Consider the following 20,570-nt stretch of genomic DNA (forward strand, 5'->3'; position numbering starts at 1 on the left):
AGCCACCATTTTAGGTTTGGTGACCTGGTGGCTGGGAGCGCTGTTGTAGGGCAGGTTTTTTGGCCCTCCCACCCTCCCTAATTTTTGGTGGTTTTTCAGGGGTGTTTTTCGGGCAGAACGTGTTGTCTTTGGGGTTTTTCGTAGGCAGCATTTGTTGGAACAGGTACATAGGGGCAGTTTGTGGTATTGTCGCTTGGAACAGGTGCAGGCGGGGTGGTTGACAGTTGGCCGGGATTGGCTGGAGTTTGTTGTTATAGTTTTGGTAGTTTGTGAGCAGGAACATGGAAAGGGTAACTAGGTTGGATAAGTTCAGAGTAGAGGTTGGTTAGTTACAGTAGCACAAAGGCAGGTAGTGGGTACGGTCAGGGGAGTTTAGGATTTGGAAAGGCCTGATTGGGTAGGATTGGGTTATATGATGGTTATGTAATGTTATGTTGTATTTTGTGGGATGGGGGGACTGATGTGGGGATCGTAGGGGTGGGGGAAACAACAAGGGGGCAGGAAATTCTTGTATAGTGAGGTTTTAGTTTTGTAAGGCAGTGGCCAAGGAAATAAATTGTGATATGCACCTGTTTCAATAAAGCGGCCTTTTTCACACACAATAAAGTGGTCTAGTGTTGGCTTGCCCCCCCTCCCCTCTTAATCTCCCAATGATGGGTAGCTGCTACTCCCTCGCCAATATAAAATAAAACCATTGTCTGGAAGCTAACATATTTTTTCATCTCCAAATGCGCTCTTTGCCATAGCAGCCCCAGGCACCGAAGGAAGCTGCTTTGCATGCGGATGAGCTCACTGTGAAAGAACAGAGGCTTTCCCTCTCAGTGAACGTTAGCCAGTGGGTGAAGCTGTCTGCTCCACCGCCCCCTGCTGTGCGCTGTAGTGTACGGAAGGAAAGAGTGACTAACTCAGCAACACATCAATGGATGAAGACGGTTGTCTAAAAGTCTCGATGAGTAAGTATTATACCTATAAATACATCTAGAAGAATCAAAAGGACTTGTCCAACACGAGACCTAAAACAAGTATGTATCAAACAAGGTACAGACACATACATGTACATATGCAAGCACACAGACGTGTCTGTGCACACAACTACACAGGTTTATCATGCGCACAATTGAAGGCACACATACAGACTTGCACAAAAACACTGGCACATGTGCACATACCATGGATGCAGACTTGGATGCACAAATATATGTACGCGCATGCGCAAACATGCGGGAGGTGTTTACATAGACATGCACTCTTTGCTCATTATTGTGTATGGGCTTAAACTCATGTGTACCTTCATGTGCATACCCACGTGAACATTCATAAACACATTATGTGTGCACAGACGGAGAGAGGGAGACGGTTGGCACCACGACTGTCATCAGAGCGTGTTAAAGCAGACGATTGGCAAAAAGGAAGAGGCACTTCAGAGGGAGAAACAATGTAAAGCCGGCGGTCTGAGCAGACACTAAACTACAGTGTCCGTGCTGTGCTCATTCGTTACAAGTGAAGGTGCACACACTGAGTCCTGTAATGGCTGCCACAACATATTATTCACGTTGTAGTCAGCCAATCAAGACGGAGTAGTCCCCTTTATATTGGCCAAAAAGAGCATATCCGGACACCAGCAGTTTAGGCATACGTAATTTTTTAACCCCTTCATGGCCAAACCCAGCTGTTATTTTAGAGCTAATTTCACGAAGTAGCATAATAAAGATTTACATTAAATCACAAACACTTCACTTTCTGAGTAAAGAACTAACTTTTTGCCAAATTTGGTGTAATTCCGGTCAGCTATATTTTTTTGTCTTGTACAGCAACGTTTCCTATGAGAATTAAGGGGTACCCTCCCTTTTTCTTGGCCCCCTCTTGACAGATCAGCATGAATCTTTCTATGAAGGAGTAAAGGTGGGTGAACTTTAAAAAAAATGTTTCATGCAGATTTATCAAATGACGCCAAAGTTATTAGAGAAATAAAACAAATATCTTTTCATGGAAACTATGTCCTAACATATGAAAACACTGAACTAACAATTACTTGAAAGTGGTGAGATATATATATTTATAATTTATAACTACTCATTAAAGAGGTACATGTCAAATACTACTGAGAAACTATCAATCTATTTTTAAGATGTTTAATACTTTACATCTCCTTATGTGTTTCACGTTGGATGATTGATTTATATTGCTACAAGCGGGTAGAACATTTTCTATGTCTACTAATGTTTTTATTTAAATGGAGCACCCTTATGGCGTAAGTCAGATTGAAAAAGGCAGTTGCAACTGCTGAAACGCATCTCTGATGTGTCCTCGTGCCCGGGGAGATCTGATCCATTAAACAGGCTATTTTTCGTCCATGACTTCGAGTGCCATTCTCTTTTCTCATAAAGGAGCCGAGGGATATATTTTGATATTGTAGTGCCAGCGGTGGCACTAAGCACTGTGCACCACCAGCAGTTTGACAGCCGCCCACATCACCGCAACCTTTATTTTTATAATACAAGGCCGGCGTGGCCCCATGAATGGCGTAAGACAAATGTAGACGATGTAAATGGTGGACGTGGAGGTGAAAGTTCGGTGCTGGGAGCTGAGTTTTCCTTGGCAGGGACTGAGGATCCTGCACCTTAAAGCAGTTACAAACCTCACCCTAGGATTGCTTCCCATTCCTGGAGCTGGGCACCACGATGAAGGCACTGGCCGAGTAGGGGGGTCATGGGACTCAAACACTGGTTGGAGGATTTTACCTAACCAGGACATGTGGACATTAGCCAAGTTGTTTGCCACCTTCATTGTGAGTACCCAAACTGTAAGGGAAAGTATGAGACTCTGAGGACAGTGTTTAATTTTTAATATTCATTTCAGTTATATGGTTGAACAATCCCTCGAGGACAGTGAACAATTATGTAATTCCAAAAGGAGTCTCAGGATGATTGTGAAAGGCGACACTTAGGCAGTGCAAACAGCCATTAGAGTGCTTTCTTCATAAACTGATTTTATTATTGCGGCTTTGCATGTTTTCATTGACATTTTCCTCCCTGCAGCAAAGGACTTGTACTACATTCCAGTGTGGGTCCATCGTGATGGGAGATTGGTCTTTTTTGAATCAGTGTATTTAGGGACGGACGCGCAAGGGTACTGGTTGGGTGTACTTTATAACTACTCATTTCAGAGGTGCATGTACAAATTTGGCAGGGAGATGGGTCTTGGTCTAGAAAGCACGCTTTTGTTTATTTGGTGTAAATCTGTTCAGTAGTTTTTGAGAAGTATTGAAATTTACAGATATCAATATTTGGGAATTCTGCCATTTCATTGGCTGAGGCATTACCAAGCACAAGCTTGCTGCTTATTGGCTGCGAGCGGTTGCAACTAGGAAGTGTTGGTCGCCATTTTGTGATTCCATCGAAGCGAGTAAGGGGAAAAAAGGGCAAAAAAAGTTGGAAAGAGGAGGGCAGGAGCACTGAAACCTCTGTGGGGTGTTTAGGGTGTGCTATAGACGGGGTGTGAAGCAAAGTATTCACCCCTAGCGGTGTGAAAGTGCTGGGCTACGGAAATTAAGTGAGGTATTGCCTAGAGTCTGATGCTGCTAAGGTGAGCTGGTGCTGGAGTCGGAGATGAAAGCGTGAGCCCAAATTGTGTGTCTTATGCTGTGAAGTCATGTGCCGTGGCCGCTGCACTACACCTGTGGAAGTAGTGTCAGCATGTGTTTATATCTACTAGGACAAACTACTGACCCGTACTTGTCTGAAAGTGCTGGGGTACAGAAAATATGTGTGGTATTGTGTACGGTCTCATGGTGCTAGACTGAGCTGCTGCCGGACTCGGGGATGAAAGAGTGAGTCCAAACAGTGTGTCATATGCTGTGAAGTCATGTGCTCTGGCCGCTGTGTCACATCTGTCCAAGTAGTGTCAGTATGTAGTTATACCTACTTGGAGGAACTTTTGTTTCGAACATTGTAACTTGTGTATGGTGCTTAGGGGGTGTTATACAGGGAGTGCGAAGGTAAATTTGCGCGTATCAAATCAATTCGGTATTTGTAAAGTGCAAACTACTCACTCCTATGGGTCTGATTGCGTTGGGGGCGCAAGCTGAGCTGCTGATGGACTCGGGGTAAAGCCGGTGAACTACTGATCCCTACTGGTCTGAAATTGCTGGGTATGGAAATTAAGTGAGGTATTGCCTATAGTGTCATGCTGCTAAATTGAGCTGCTGCTGGACTCGGGTATGAAACCGTGAGCCTGTGTTTGCTATGCTGTGAAGTCATGTGCTCTGGGCGCTGTGCCACACTTGTCCAACTTGTATATGGTGCTTAGGTGGTGTTGTACAGGGAGTGCGAAGGTAAATCAATACTGTATTTGTAAAGCGCAAACTACTCACCCCTATGGAGGAGTAGAGGTGGTGATCAAAGCGAGAGCTCTGTGCTGCAAAGTCAGATGGTCTGGCCGCTGCGTCACAGCTGTGTGGAGAATACTTTTTGGTGAGGATCCGGGACTTGCCGTTACCTGTCCCTAAAATAGCGGGCCTAAGTTGTCAGTTATAGGGTGGCTCTAAAAAGAGCCCTTGTGTTGATTAGTTGGAGCTATATATAAGTGCGGATGCACAGCTTCAAGTTAGTCAGGGAAACCCGATTTCCGTGATCTGTGAAGTGTACTCCATCACTTCTGTAGATATCAGACATATCAAAACGTATGTTGTTGTTGTAGATGGAACCCATTTTGTGATCTCTGAGGTATGCAGACACAGCTTTGTTGAGTTTCTTCCTAGATTTTTCAATCTGAGGACAAAATTATTTTGACCATTTCCACTTCTGTCTTGGCATATATTGGAATATACAAAGACAGTTTGAGGGAAAAGTGACATCAATTGTCTAAAGCTGTCCTTCATAAGCATTTCCAAACCTACCCCAGTCAATGTGCCTAGGTCGTTTCCGCCACAGTGCACAATCATAAGGTCAGGGTGTTTGAGACGCAAACAAGTTTTAACCAAAGACAACAATTGGTGCCACTTCAATCCTCTCTGTGCAAACCATTTAATGTCCACATTTTGAAAGGCTAGGTCTAAGTCAAAACGTCTCTGTTATGCATATCTCTTGCACCAGAAAATATAGCTATGTCCTACGATCCACACTAGCATTTTGAAGGTATGGCTGGAAGGTATGGAAAGATGTCTGTAGCTCATACAGTTCCTTGGTAGAATAAGAGATATGTTTAAAGATGGGGAACTACTTTTAAATGCCAAGCAAAACGATACGTAATTGGGAGACGAAAAGCATTCTTTTTTAAAAGGTGGGTGCACATTTGTTTTGTGGAAAAGCATCTTTGTGATTGGTTTATAAAAAGCAGTTTCAACGTGGAGTACATATCATAGGATAAAAGTTGTCAACTCAACCACACCTAATACTTGCATTTGGAAGGCACTGTTCGAACTTAAAACAATTGTGAGCTCTTAACCTGCACGTGCCGTTAAATGTTTGAGAAAATGTTGCAAAAAAATGTGGTTAAGTTTAAAAAGATTGATGAACTTTTAACCTGCACATTGTTGAATGTTCTAGAAAGTGTGCTGATAGAATACATTGCACTTCTGACTTCTATGTGTTGTTGAATATTAAAAAAAACTGCTTATATGGAAAATTTTATAGAAACCAAGAGAGAGAAGTTTTGAAACCTAAAAGAATCAAGGAAATATTCTTATTTGTTATTGACATGTATTTATGTGTGGAGCAACAAAATTATAGACAGAACAGCACCAGGAAGAGGAAGAAGCAGGGAGTGGGGGGACGGGGGGAGATGGGCAGAATGGCAGACATGCACAATTAAGTATAGCACGACAAACAATGACCAAAATGAAACACACCAACAAGGAGCACAAGTCACACAACTCGCCTACATCACACCAGTGAACGAGCATAGAAGTGAAAACCACGCTGCATTCATAGAGGATGTGTACAAAGGCAAGACATTGGTGTTGTGAGATGTCTGTGAGCGCGGTCATCATGGATGAGATGCCCAGCACGTGGCACATGGATGAGTTCACTGTCTGTTACGTTGCAAACAACTGCTCCTCCCTCCCACGAGCTCCCACACTTTTGTACGGTGCGCATTTGTATCTCGTGGACTCGTACGGCACACCATTGTAATGCCTATTTGCGCATGTGCTGCTGCATTCCAACTACACCATCACTGTGCCATTTGGAGGTGGTGCATGCCACTTTACAACATCGACTGCTGCGGCCCTTGTGGCAGGCCACACCAGAACACAGAGACACATTTACCGCACTTCCTGTACACGGAGATGTCCGAGACACCCCGTTCCCATTGTCGGATAGGCACACCCCTGCGCTGCCCTGTGTATGCCGGACCAGCACACGCCAGTTGTGCATGCAGGAGGATGTGTGCGTAGCTACATGTCCAGGCTCTCTGCCAACGCTGAGGTGATAGCATACTGTGACGTTGCAGGGCTGGTGCCTATCATGCTAACACAATGACCAGAGGGACACACTTGCTCAGCTGCGGGTTTGGGCGGGGTTGGCGGTCCCGGAGTTGTTCCGAAGAGTCTTGTGGCCCTCATGGGTATCCCTGTATCATGCTCGTTTATTCTATGGCACCTGTGGGTGTTCTGGCGTGGCTCTTGGCTGTGTTCTCTTTCATGGTGCAGGTAGTCATCCTGCTTAACACCATCAGAAAGCAGGTGTAAAATCCCTGGTGCTAACATGGCTTATCGCCGGAATTTGTTTCGCATTGCAGTTGGTGTGAAAGTTGTGATGTGATTTTTTGCATGTGCAGGACAATATATGAACTGAGCAGTGTATCTCGTCAAGATCCAGCACCTGACGCCCGATTCCCAATCAATATAAATACAATGAGGTTTCGTAAATGATTTTGTGTACACTGTGAGTGCAGCCACTACATCAGTGCAATTCAATACAGGATTTTAGTATTTAGAATAAATCGCAAAGGTGCACCTCTTGTCGTTTTGCACGGGAACGGCAAGTCAGCATTTCATTATCAGCACTTTAATGGAAGTAAAGTTGAGATAGATCTAACACACTATTCAGAAGTTGGTGGAAACTGCAGACATCACCAGTATTCCCGCAATAAGTCTTCCAAAATTTAAGACCCTGGTGAACTTCATCAAATAACAGTAATAGGAACAAGAAAGAGTTACACATGAGTTAAGAAAACAACCAGAAACGTTATTAATTTTTTTTTCCAAACTTTATTTTTCTATTAACATACATCAACGATAAAGTAATAAAAAAAATAATTAAAAAATAAAATAAAATAAGATGGAACACTGCTGTGGGGACCATGGATGTGGACAACAGAGCCTGGAAAATAAAGCACAAAATAAGGACGTGTTTAATGCGCATATCAAAGGAGAGAGACACAGAGAAAAAGAGAAGGAAAAAAAAGCTAGAGAAAAAGAGAGGGAAGGAAAGAAAGGGAGTGAGAAAGGGAGAAGGAAGAGAGAGAGAGAGAGAGGGAGAGGGAGAGAGAGGGAGAGAGAGAGACACTGCCGCCCCTGCGCATCCATGAGCAAATAATTACCTGGTGCCACCGGAGTGTGCAGCAGTAGGCACTCCACGTGCCCGTCAAAACTCTGCACATCCCAGATATGTCGCTGGGTCCAGAGTCATGAATGGCGGAGACCACATCAGCTTCTCTGCGGATCTCACAGATGTCGCTGAATCCTGAGTCATGAATGGCTGAGACCACATCATCTTCTCCACGGCCCGGCAGATCTCACAGATGTCGCTGAGTCCTGAGTCATCAATGGCGGAGACCACATCAGCTTCTCCGCGGCCCGGCAGATCTCACACATGTCGCTGAGTCCTGAGTCATCAATGGCGGAGACCACATCAGCTTTTGGGGCCACTAAGCCTGTGGAAGTTAAGTTCGTGCCACGTGGTGGTAGGCCCCAGATGGCCATATGAGCTTCGGGTGGCACTAACCCTGTGCATCTGAAGTCCGCGCCAAGGGGGTGGTAGGCCCCTGAGGGCTATACAGATTAGGGTGCGTGTAACCTTCTGCGTAAGTTTTGAAAGACTCTTTATGGTTGAGAACCGTGGAGCATCCGGCATCTAGTCAGCACCGGCAATAAAGGATATGACGTTGTTGATCTATTATATTTGCATGGTCACATTTCCTGTGATGCATGTGCTGGACACGTGTGGTGTGTGTGCAAACCTGCTCTCGGGGAGTGGGCAGGAGATGTGGAGAACTAGACCACTGACCTGCACACCAACAGCGAGTACGCCTGCGACAGGTAGCTATGTGGGGCCATCATCGGAACGTTATCTGAGTGGCGTGGCATGGCGTACGACGGAACAGGGCAAGGATAGCTACAATGGCGCGGACGGCTCATAGTACTGTGTGAGTGAGTGGACTGGACGGACCGGAGCTGTCCCTCTTCGAGCCTGGGTGCGAACTGTTTATAACTCACTCTACATAAATATTGAAAAATCATTTTGTGATTCAGTCCATCAGCTGGCATTTGCCAGAGGTATTTGTGAAAATATATCGGAGTTCTTTCTGTAATAGAAACCCCTTTGATGCTGCCTCTCCCCACATCAGCAGGCAACGCACCCTCTTCCCACATTACCATCATACCCCCAACAACCTTCTTGGGCCCGGAAGTGTCCCTGTGCAGTTGGACAAAGAAGAGTCTTAGACATGTATAGATTTACATATTAAAAAAGTTATTTAAAGAAAAGAACAACAAATAAGACTGAAGGGAGTCTAGTGCTGTGGTCGCTGCCACGAAGTTGGGGTGACTGCCATTCAGGATTCAGGACACAGTTACACATGTGGGATCTGTTTGTGTTAAAGAGGGTTAGTGGCACAACGTGCTGTTGGCCTTGCATATGGAAATATGCCTCACTGATCAGAGGGAGTCTGGTGCTGTGGTTGCTGCCAAGGACTTGGGGTGACTGCCATTGAGGACTCAGGACACAGTTACACATGTGGGATCGGCTTGTGTTAAAGAGGCTTAGTGGGACTAGGTGTCGCTGGCCTTGCATATCGAAATATGCATCACAAATCGAAGGGAGTATGTTGAGTGGTTGCTGCCTTGGAATTGGGCTCACTGCCATTCAGGACTCAGGACACAGTTACACATGTGGGATCGGCTTCTGTTGAAGAGGGTTAGTGGCAGCAGAAGTATTGAGAGTGTATGAGCCTGTGATGATGCTTGGTGTGGACGGGCCGCACTGGAAGCAATGTGTCTTGGCTATAGGATTGCGTCATGTAGAATCACGACTCTATCTGAATTGTGAAGCCTGCTGATCGTAGTGTAGACCAGAGGTAGCGGTGAGCAAGGGCCCACAGCCACGTGCATACGTTGGTGGCGTCACCGACTTGCGTAGTGCAGGTTCAGTGGCACCACTTTTCGCCAGCCTTCAATATGAAAATACTCCTCACTAATCGAAGGGAGTGTGGTGGTGTGGTCGCTGCCATGAAATTGGGTCACTGCATATGCAATTTTATATAACTGATCAAAGAGAGTTTGCTGCTGTGGTGGCTGCCATGGACTTGGGGTCACTGCCATTCAGGACTCAGGACACAGTTGCACATGTGGGATTGGCTTGTGTTGGACAGTTTTAGTTGGCACCACGTGTCCAAAATTCAAATTGCGAGGTCAGCTGCCCGCAGTGTAGACTGCTCAGTGTTCGTTTGTACTTGAAAATGAATTTGGTGATTGTACTAAAGCTATAACGGATATAAAAAATGTTGAAGAAGAAAGGACACTAAAAGGATATTATGTAGATTTGAGGCCTGTAATAGTTACTTGCGTAGTGGACTCTGTACTTAATGAATGAAGAAATAATTTCCATTGGGAGCCCTAGTGAGTGCAGTGTATGTGTATGATGAAAAGATGAAATAAGAATAGAATACACTGACGAAGAGCTGTATTTTCTGAGTACAATCTTGTTGTTAGAAGTAAGCATTTAAAAATGGAATTGCGAGCTGTACCACCTGCAGTGTAGACTGCTATTCCATTTTAGTTTTCTTTGAAGATTAATTTGGTCATTGTAGTAAAGCTATAACTGATATAAAAAAAAGTAGGACTGTGATACTTACTTGCCTACTAGAGTCTGTAGTTGCATATGGAAATACCCCTCACTGATCAAAGGGTGTGTGGTGGTACGGAGTTGGGGTCACTGCCATTCAGGACTCAGGACACAGTTACACATGTGGGATCGGCTTGTGTTGAACAGAGTTATTGGCTCCATGTGTCGCCGCAGTTGCATATGGAAATATGTCTAAGTGATCAAAGAGAGTATGCTGCTGTGGTTGCTGCCACGGACTTGGGGGTCACTGCCATTCATGACACAGTTACACATGTGGGATCGGTTTTTGTGTTAAAGAGGGTTAGTGGGACTACTGTCGCTGGCCTTCCATATCGAAATATGCCTCAGTTATCAAAGGGAGTGTGGTGCTGTGGTCGCTGCCACGGACTTGGGGTGACTGCCATTCAGGATTCAGGACACAGTTACACATGTGCGACTTGTGTTGAACAGGGTTAGGGGTAGTACATCTACATTCCTAGTTTGAATATTATAATGAGTATGTCGGCAATAAATATAAACAGAGTTGGGATTTTCACCAGAAACTACTTTTAACTTTGTTATTTCTTTTTCAAACTTCACAGCAGTATTATCTTCCATTTGCTGATCAACATCTAGACATATCCAACTGTTATTTTCTGTACAGTTCTCTTGACTAGCAAAGAAACGTAAGTCTATATCATCACAAATTTGTTTTATAACATTTATATTAAAACTCGATTTCGTGCCGCAGGAAAACCTAGACTTATCCAGTTGGTTCCTTTTGACTTTGAATATAAACTTGAAGATGTCTATCGATCCAAACATTGGTAGGATCCAAATTCTTGATGTGAAAGTATCTTCAAACTGAAGCTGTACATTTTTTGTCTAAGTATCTTCTCCTGTGAAATTTCTTCCCACATTTCTTTCAATTCTGTCTTCTCAGAGTTGGTAATATATGATGTGATATAGTGAGAAACAGCAATTGAGTTATGTGCATCATATTGTATGTTCATATTTGCATTTCACATCTTCAAAATATCCGTATTGTGATCATTATTGTACTTCAATGCTTCTGTTCTTTAAAAATTATAAGTATTTTTGGGGGATTTTTGAGTGATGGTATGTCTCATTGCTGACATAAAACTGTTCACTCTTCCTTTGCAAATTACTGGACGTGGAAAGGGAAATTGTGTGAAATGTATCTTTTACGTTATCTTTTCGTCGGCAATACTTTCCACATTGATGACTTCGATATGGAAATACGCCACACTAATCGAAGGGAGTCTGGTGCTGTGGTCGCTGGCAAGAAGTTGGGGTCACTGCCATTCAGGACTCAGGACACAGTTACACATGTGGGATCGGCTTCTGTTGAAGACGGTTAGTGGTACCATTTGTCACCGGTCGCCCACAGTGTAGGGCAGAGGTAGCGGTGAGCTAGGGTCCACAGCCACGTGCATACGTTGGTGACCCAAACAAACCTTGCGTAGTACAGGTTCAGTGGCACCATGTGTCGCCGGTCTTCCATGTGGAAATACCCCTCGGTGGTCGAAGGTAGTCTGGTACTGTGGTCGCTGCCTTTGAGGACTCAGGACACAGTTACACATGTGGGATCGGCTTGTGTTGAACAGGGTTAGTTGGCACCATGTGTCACCGGTCTTCCACAGTGTAGGCTGGAGGCAGCGGTCAGCAAAGGCCCACAGTCAGGTGATGTTGACTTGAGCTGTACAGATTGGGAGCATTTGGTCTTCTTAAGCTATTATAGTCTCTTACACAATTTGCGTTGCTACTAATGTTGAATTGTGAACCATGTAAGTCCAGTGTAGGGCAGAGGCAGTGGTCAGGATGGGTGCACAGCCACGTGGTGTTGAGTTGAGCTGCACAGTTAGTGGCACCTGGAGTACTCAGCTTGTACGCACCCTGCGATGAGACGTTGTCCCGGCGGGCTGTACTGGGAGCAATGTGTTTTGTCTAATGAATTCTGCGTTGATAAGGCCATGTGGGGATGACTTATGGTGCAGTGAGTTAGTAGCACCTGAAGCACACAGCATGTGCGCAGCCTGCGATCATACGTGGTCCGTGCGGGCCGCAATCGGAGTAACGTGTCTTGAGAACTGGACTGCGACATCTGCAATCGCCACTGCTTCTGAATTGTGAGCCGTGCTGTCCGTAGTATAGATCGAAGGCAGTAGTCGGTACAGACAAGTCTGCGATGCTGTGCCGCTGGGTTCGCAGGGGCCCTGTTTCGAGGAGGCCCGCGGTTATGGTGGGTGCCACGTGCCAGGGTGAGGGCTGCCGTTCTGACAGACTCGTTGGTCTTCCCGCAAGTGAACCACGCCTAGGGCCTGGTCTATTTATTCATACTCCTACGCTGGAGTGGCGTACGTTGGAGCATCCAACTCCGCTTCTGCTTCCGGGGGGGACAACACAGCTACATGACCGAGATCTTCCCCACTGCCTGAGGTAACATGGTTGCTTCCACTGTGCACTACACAACAAGTATCAATAGTATATCTCCACATGGAGAGATTTGTGCTTTGCATAGTGAGGTCTGTGCAGCACATGAGTGTTACACTTGGCATTGTGTGCTTTATCAGTGATGGGCGACTTGCCTCCTTCATATATAGGTGGTTGCTCATCTCTAGCATTTAAAAAAACCTTAGAAATTCACTGAAACATTCATAGGTTTCAGGGACGTTATAGTTAGTTGGACATTTGACTCATATAAAACCAGAGAAATTCACGAGTTATAGTTAGTTGAGCTAACTATAACTCGCGCCCTCGCAATGCACTGCTGATGACGTCACGTGTTGTACAAATACTTTACACATTGCCTCCTAGGTGAAGTTTGCCTGCTTTGTGCCGAGCTACGAGAGGGTGAGCTTAGGACAGTTTTCGGTCTGTAACTGACTTATGCCAACTAGGATTGGGGTCCCTACTCGGACAGGGGACATACCCCTGTCAACTAGAGACCCAATGTCTAACCCACATGCAAAATGTCCCCCTACAGTAAGGGTAGCCCATAGAGCAGACTGTCTTGGATAGTTTAGAATTTAGTGTGGGTAATCTGATCTTTTAAGTTGCATCCTCTTTTGAAGGCAAGAAGTGGTTTCTTCAGTCTCTAGTTGGCCACATTCAGAATTTACCAAGGCCTAATTATCTTTTTCTGTGCCTCAGATAAGGTTGAAAATACGGTAACAGACGTCATCCTATAATTTCTTGGCTTCTCAAAGAGATTAAGTGTAGCTTCCCTGTTGCTATTCCTTGCTCTTTTTTCTGCTCTCCTGATCAATTTGTTAGGGTTATTGCATTCTTAGAAATCATGCATGTTGTCTTACCTAAACTTTTTCTTCCTGATTCTCAGAAATTGGCTCTTCTAGATTATCTCCTGAAGAGTTAGGGTGGTGGCTTTCATAATTCAAAAGAGCATTTCTCTTGGTACAATGCTTGCAAAGGAATTTGACCACTGTTTGGTATAATTACAGATGCGGGAATGTAAGTGTATTTCTTCTTTTTGTGACTGAGAAGCATAAATGTGGGTCTTGATGATTAATGCAATTATAAAATTAATCTGCTCTTTCCAAGGTACCCACTCATATGACCAGTCCATCATCTTTGTTGCATCAACATAGTTTAACATTCTCATAGAAAGGGTTTGTTCATATAAAAGTACTTCCATTTCAAAATTGTGTGTGTAAAGTTTTGCTACATTGGGCACCCAGGAATAATTCTTGTGCATGCCCCCAATTTGCAGGAAGAATGTTTGTTCAAATTGGAAAAATTATTTGATGTGGACCACTTTCGTACATTCTACAATAAATTTAACTAGGGGCTGGCGTGACTACGGTGAGGGATTCAATAATACTTCTATCAATTTCCAAGTAATTTTCTTTGGGATGCTAGTGCAAAGTGAATTCATATTGGATTTAAGTCGCATCTGCATAGCCAGATCAAAATCCTTGTCTCCTCAGTATCTTTCATGGATGAAAGCAAGTTGCTCACTAAGGGTTGTAAATAGTAGTCTACAAACTGTATTAAGGATTTTAAAGCAGATGGTGTTGGATTCCTCTTGTAATGGATTTTTGGGAGTCAGTAAAAGTAAGGGTCAGATTGATCAATCTTTGACTTTACCCAATGCAATGCAACGCAACAGAACAACTTGCTGCGCTGCATGAAAGGGAGAGGGTAGGAATGTGCCGTATTTACCAAATACAGGGCACATTCCTGCTCTCTGCCAGCACTGACCAACAATCTGCTGCCTAGCACCAACCCAGGCACCCTTCCACCATGGTGCAAGGGTTCCTGCTTTGCAGGCAGGATTGTTTCTGTGCACTAAGGGACACCTTCCTGCACAAAAACAATCGTCTGAGGCTTTTCCCTCTTTCTAAGTCTGCTGCAGAATGCAGCACATTTAGAAAGAGGAAACAATGAGTAGAAATAAAGATATTTCTCCTAGTTGAGCATCCCCTGGGAAGGCTTACCATTTTTATGCATTCCCAGTTTTGCCAGTCTTCGTAAATATGGAAAGGCAGCAAACTCCATGTGTGGATACGTGGGAACACCCATGCTTCACCCAGGGAACGCTTTCCTAGGACAGAGTAACGCAAGGCAAATCTGACTTTAGTATTGTGTTGCCCTTGCGATACTATGTGTAACACAAGTGTGATGCAACAATATAATAAATGTAGCCCAAGATATTTTGGGTTCTTCAGTTCATAGGAGTGTATTTTCCTGTGTGGAAATCCACAATTTGTTTGGCCCCTTTGACTAAGATCTCTACCTTTGTCTTAGTTTCTTCAGTAGAATTGCGTTGAAGCTTCCTGAAAGGTGTATTATTCAATAGTAGTGCCTTACATTATATTTTACTGGCCTCTCAGTCTTGTATGACAATTTCTCCTCCATTATCGGTTAATTCCTATCTTCCTATTTTCAACAGGTTTTTGTAAATCTTCTCCTGTTTACTTTCTACCTGTATTAGTAGGTCATTGAATAAGACTTTTTCAAATACTCTAATAACTGGAGGAATGTTGTTTGCAGGTGGACAGAAATTCGTTTTTTTCTTGGAGCCTTTTTCATTCTTTGCCGGCACATCTTTGTTAGCTTCGAAGAAAAACTGTAACCTTTGTCTCTGAAGAATGTGTGCAACTTCAACCTAGTTTAAAAAAAAATCCTGTTGATTTATGGGTATGAAACGTGGGGGCATATCAACAAGGGCTTTATCTCTGCTTTTTTGGCTTTAAAAGCCAAAGAAGCAGAGATAAAACTAGCACCCTATCAACAACAGGGTGCTAACATGCAAATTTGCATGTTAGCACCCTTTTACTCTACGCTTCCCCTTGCATCTCTAATAAGATGCAAAGGGGGCGTTCCAGAGTAAAATAATAGGAGAAATGTCGCTAAGCGACATTTCTCCTATTATCAAGAATATCGCTAACCCTGTTAGAGACAAAAAAAGCAGCGCTAACCGCGGTTAACGCTGCTTTTTTACATCTGGTATTTTTCTGACTTAGCCATGATATCCTATGGAAGGAGGATATCATGGCTAAGTTTTTCTGTCCCTATCAACAAGCTAACGTGAGATTATCGCTGGGTTTCCAGCGATAATCTCACGTTAGCCACTTAGCGTGAGGATTTTTATCGCTATTGAGATAAGCGTTGCTAATAGCACGCTATCTCAGCGATACAAATCAACGCTAGCCGGCGATAATTATCCTAGCGCTAAGTGCGCTTAGCGATAATTATCGCCGGTTGTTGTTGATATGCCCCCCAAGTCCCTTCTGAAGGGCATTTCTTTGTTCTTCTTGTAGGGTTATATCAGAAAGAATTACGATTAAGTTCAGATGCTGTTTTCTTGTGTCCCTTTTCCCTTACTTTTTTAATATTTGATGGATGATCTGTGTGCCCCTGAGAGGAAGTCTGTCATGAATGTGTGAGTGAGCGGATTGTGTCATTTTAAAAGGAAGACTCAATTTTGGGGTAAATGAAAAGAAGTGGAATGTATAACTGAAGAGAGATACTACATAAATGTTGAAAGATAATAGATGGATGTGGCGAATAACATTCCCAATTATTTGAACTGCAAGTAAAATATAAATTTAATTTTTTAAGTGCAATGTCCTAACAAATGCAGCATTTGGTTGAGGTTTTCAAATTTGTTGTGGTTGGAGAACGCCTTAAATCCTCTTGAAGATGTCAGACTCTCCTGATCCGGTTACTCAATGCAGTTTTCAATTCTTAGCTTGGCAACTAGTTTTTGGAGCTTAATTTCTGTAATACCTGTAAACCAATAACATTTGGGTTTTTTTCTTTTAAGAAACCTTCTGTAATACAAAGGCATACATTTGAAACTGGTAAATCTTGCCAGTTTTTTGACCCAGTCGTAGCATGTGTTTCATATCTGTTTATTTTCAAGTTCAAAGTTGTGGCAATTAAGCCTGGAGTCAGCTCACCATGCCACACTTAAGGCATGGTTTATGCTTTCATACAATGAAGATGGCCTTGGTCAATAGGCACTTGGAGTGAAAACTCATAGGCAGATTCACTAACACAACAGGTTTGAGTCCCAAAATTGAGGATAGCAGCTGCAAAGTGTAGAATTGGGATTTACTAGGTTTGGTGCTGGAAAGTAGCCCTAAAATAATACAAAGTAGCTCTATCACTTACTTTGCACTACTTTGCATCGGGGGCATACCATGGCTTTAAACACAAAGCATTGTCTACTAAAAATGGTAGACAGGACTCTGTGTAAAAAAATAACCCCTCTTCAAGGTAGGCGTTAAAAGGGAGAAAAGTTTTTTTTCTCCTAACTTTTCCAACAGTGCATGTTTCTTGCTCTGTACAGCACATATACAAACTGGCAAAAGTTTTATTCTACATTTAGGAAGGTTACTCTTCCAATAAAAAAACCTATGCTAGACATCATGCACACACCCTTTGCTGTGTTGTGTAGGTGTCGCCACGGTGCAAGACAGGCTCGAAGAGCGCCAGCACAGGGGGAGACAGAAACATCTTCATATCATAATAGAAACAGTGCTGTTCTGCTCCCTCCCATTCAGGTAACGGAGCGCAGCAATTTTAGCTGCTGTAATTGTGTAAAATGTTAGTAAATCTACCCCTCAGTATTCCAAGATATGGTATGAGGTGAAACACTCTTCTGTAATTGCAAAATGCTATGATTCTATGAGGGCTCTCCTATTCACCTCTGTTTAACAAATGTTCATCACAATTTATTAAAAAAGATTTTAAAATCCTGCTTTACCAGCAAACACATCTCCACAACCCTGCTGTTCTCTCATATGCCTTCAAGATGGCAATGCACTCTACTGGATATGTTGCTGATTGTGGTACCAGGAGACATCCAATGGGAACCCTGCAAGGCCAAATTGTATGATCCTGAGTGTTGTTGGAGTTGCCTTTAGGAGCACTTGTAAAGCACATGGAAACAGTATTGGTTAGTAATTTTCCTGGAATTATTTTGACAGTGAGTCAGGTCAATGAAGTGGTTAACAGAATGGTACAAATCTGTTTCGCACAATTCCCGAGTTTAAGTGCTGAGAAGCAGTGAGCTTTCTTAAACTGCGACCTCTTAGTGAAATTAGCTAAGGTGTTCTGAGGAGGGAGCATGAATTGAGAAAGTACAATGCTTTCATAAACATAGTCTGCATGTGCTTGATTCATTCTGAAGACTTCACAGGACACAAGCTCAAAATAGGCATTTTTACTTGTTGTTCACACAGTTTGCTAGAAGGGCCAAAGTTCTGTAAAGAAGCTGAGCTGCTCTGCCTGGGTGTTGGATTGCTTCTTGTTCCGCTTTTATTTAGATTATCTCTACTTTATTCCTCATCCAATATTACATTAATGAGCGGACAGACACCAATCGGTGGTGCAACGTTTGACTGTTTTCCCTTCTCGGGTACACTGTACAGAGTTCAGCCTCCCACTCATGATACAGTGCAAATCAGTGCATCCCTCCTCGATACTATTTCTATATCTACATACGATGCATCAGTATTTAGTACTAGACAAAAAAAATTCTGTTTAACATATGCCAGATCTATTACCTTTGGTACTGGCTACCTCTAGCAGAAAGTGCTTTGTATGCCGAGGATTGGTTTATAAATTGTGCAATGTATTCATCATAATAAGATGATAGATGGTGGATGTGTTGGACAAGAGAAGCTGTAATTATATTTTCCTCTCTCTGATTCAGGTCCCACTTCTGATATGGTGCTTGGAAGAAGTCTACTGATCCAAGTTTAGATGTTCCTTCATGACTACCTTCTCTCTTCCCTTGTAAAGAAGCAGGATGCTATCCGCATTTGCTGTTGTGTCACTAGCCATCTTTGGGATTGGTACTGTCACGGGGATCATCACCAATGCATTCATTTTGGTTGTGAACTTCATGGTGAGCGTTCATTCCCTCTGCATTCAGCCTGGTGACCTCATCATTACAACTCTAGGTCTGTCCAACATCTGCTTCCAGCTCACCATGGCTGTCAACGACTTCTGTGCTTTTTTGTGGGATGAGGTCTACTTCTCGTTTGAGGTCTATGCAGTGATTAATGTGGTATTCCTCTTCACCATTGTCTCCAGCTTCTGGTTCACCGTCTGCCTCTGTGTCTTTTACTGCATCCAGATCCTCATCTTCACCCGGCCTTTCCTCGTTAAGCTGAAGCAGAACATTGCCAAACTGGTGCATTGGTTGCTTTTGGGGTCAACATTCACTTCGCTAATCATCAGTCTCCCGGCAGCCTGGAGCGTGGAAAAAGGAGTCTCTGAAAATATGACCTACAGTGTCACACTGAACATTACTCTGGAAGGCGTGACACTCAGATTGAACCCCTACTCCCTGCTGTGCAGCACTCTGTTTGGCTGCACACTGCCATTAATTCTTGTCGGCATCTCAAACGTTCTCATCATTAGATCGCTCTGTAGCCATGCAAAGAATATGGCACGGGGCTCTTCCTCTGGCGCTCCTCGCGGTGAGGCGGGCCTAAGGGCGGCCAGGACAGTAACATCACTGCTGTTGATCTACATTTTGTTCTACGTGTCCGAGGTCTTCATGTTCCTGGACATGTTCCCACCCGCCAGTCCCTGGATGGTTGTATGTCTGGCTGTGATTTACCTGTACTCTCCTGTGCAGTCAGTCATCCTAATCCTGGGGAGCCCCAAGTTGAAGGCCAAGTCTATACAGATCCTCCACCATTCCAGGTGCCAGAGGAGGAAGCTTGAGGTGAAGCAGCTGGTAATTCTCAGCCTGCCTGCACCGGCTTGAATTATTCTATCTCCCTCACCTGAAGCATCCATTTACTCTCAGTGCCAGCCATCCATGCTCTGAAGTTCTTGCAAGAAACTAATACATTATAAATAGGCAATATTAACCATACCCTCAGGAAATTAATGTGTACACATCAAACGCCCAAGAATGCACTCTATATTCACCTTTACACTCTTACCAGTGGCTGAGTGATTGTACCATTGTCCCTCCTCTTCATCAACTGAAAGTTGAAAAGGACAGAAAAGTATCTAGCCCCGGAGGACATACTCCACATCTAGGGCCGGACTGGCCGTAGCTGGCATCAGGTGTTTTCCCAGGAGATTGAAAGGGTGGGGGCCGGTTTTGTTACTGGGGGCCGGTTTTGCAGAAGTGCTGCATAATCGGTCCCCAGAAACAAAAGCGTTTCCAGCCTCCCAGGGCAGGCAGTGCTTCCCCAGGGACCAGGCAGTCATCCCCGACACACTCCTCCCCGGGACTTGTCCGAGAATATTGCCAGGGCTGCCTTCGGTTCCCAGTTCGGCCCTGTCCATATTTTCCAGGGTCTATGTTATTGAATAAAACATTTACCTGTGGGATAATCTGATAGAAGCATGCTGGGACATACAATACTGTGCACTATTAATGGTCCAGAAACCCACCATCTATTGGGCTTTGCATTCAGAATTTAATTAAACTGCTTCAGCTTTGACTTCAACATTATGTCTCTGTGTGTAGCCCCTACATACATAGGGTAATTCATTATTTGCGTAGAACTGAGGCAGGCTGCAAAGTGCTGCAAAGTTCTTTTGGCAGTGAGGATACAGAGGTTACAATATGCTGCTTTATTATATATTAGGTTACATTATATATCCAGATATGTAATGGTGCTGTATGCAGCATCCAGTTTACAGCAGGCCTATGTGATGCTACAAAGAGTGAAGGTTACCAGTAGACCATGAAGCAAACATTTGGTAGACATTGATCAATACAATATCTATTTAATTTATGGTATATATGAATATTTGCAGTATGTTGGCATACTATCTATATCACTATTGCAGTAAATAAATTATACACAAATACGGGGACTTCAGTTTCTCTGGCTCTTTGGACGAAAATTAAATGTTCATTGACTGTGAGAGATATAGTTCATGGTTGAATTTTTGTTTGTAAAACACACTTTAGAAATATTCTTTTGAGCTGAATAATTTGTCATTGTTAAGCATACCTCTGTTTGTCCCTGTGACATCACTTACAACTTGTGTATGGATCTC

The 20,570-nt window shown here is 43.7% G+C and overlaps 1 protein-coding gene across 2 annotated transcripts in view; it reads left to right on the forward strand.

The window, feature by feature from the left end:
* The window catches only part of LOC146811430 (taste receptor type 2 member 40-like), a 206,575-nt gene that overhangs the window by 10,975 nt on the left and 175,030 nt on the right, over window positions 1-20,570 (forward strand). The window contains exon 2 of one of the 2 annotated variants that reach the window (XM_085614511.1): window positions 18,250-20,488. The exons of the other annotated variant lie outside the window; for it this stretch is intronic. Coding sequence (XP_085470637.1) covers window positions 18,346-19,314 — 969 coding nt within the window. The 5' untranslated portion in view covers window positions 18,250-18,345 and the 3' untranslated portion in view covers window positions 19,315-20,488. Of the gene's footprint in view, window positions 1-18,249; window positions 20,489-20,570 lie in introns of those variants that run through there. 2 annotated transcript variants of the gene reach the window in all.

Source organism: Triturus cristatus, chromosome 7, assembly GCF_964204655.1.
Source record: "Triturus cristatus chromosome 7, aTriCri1.1, whole genome shotgun sequence".
NCBI classification, from domain to species: domain Eukaryota; kingdom Metazoa; phylum Chordata; class Amphibia; order Caudata; family Salamandridae; genus Triturus; species Triturus cristatus.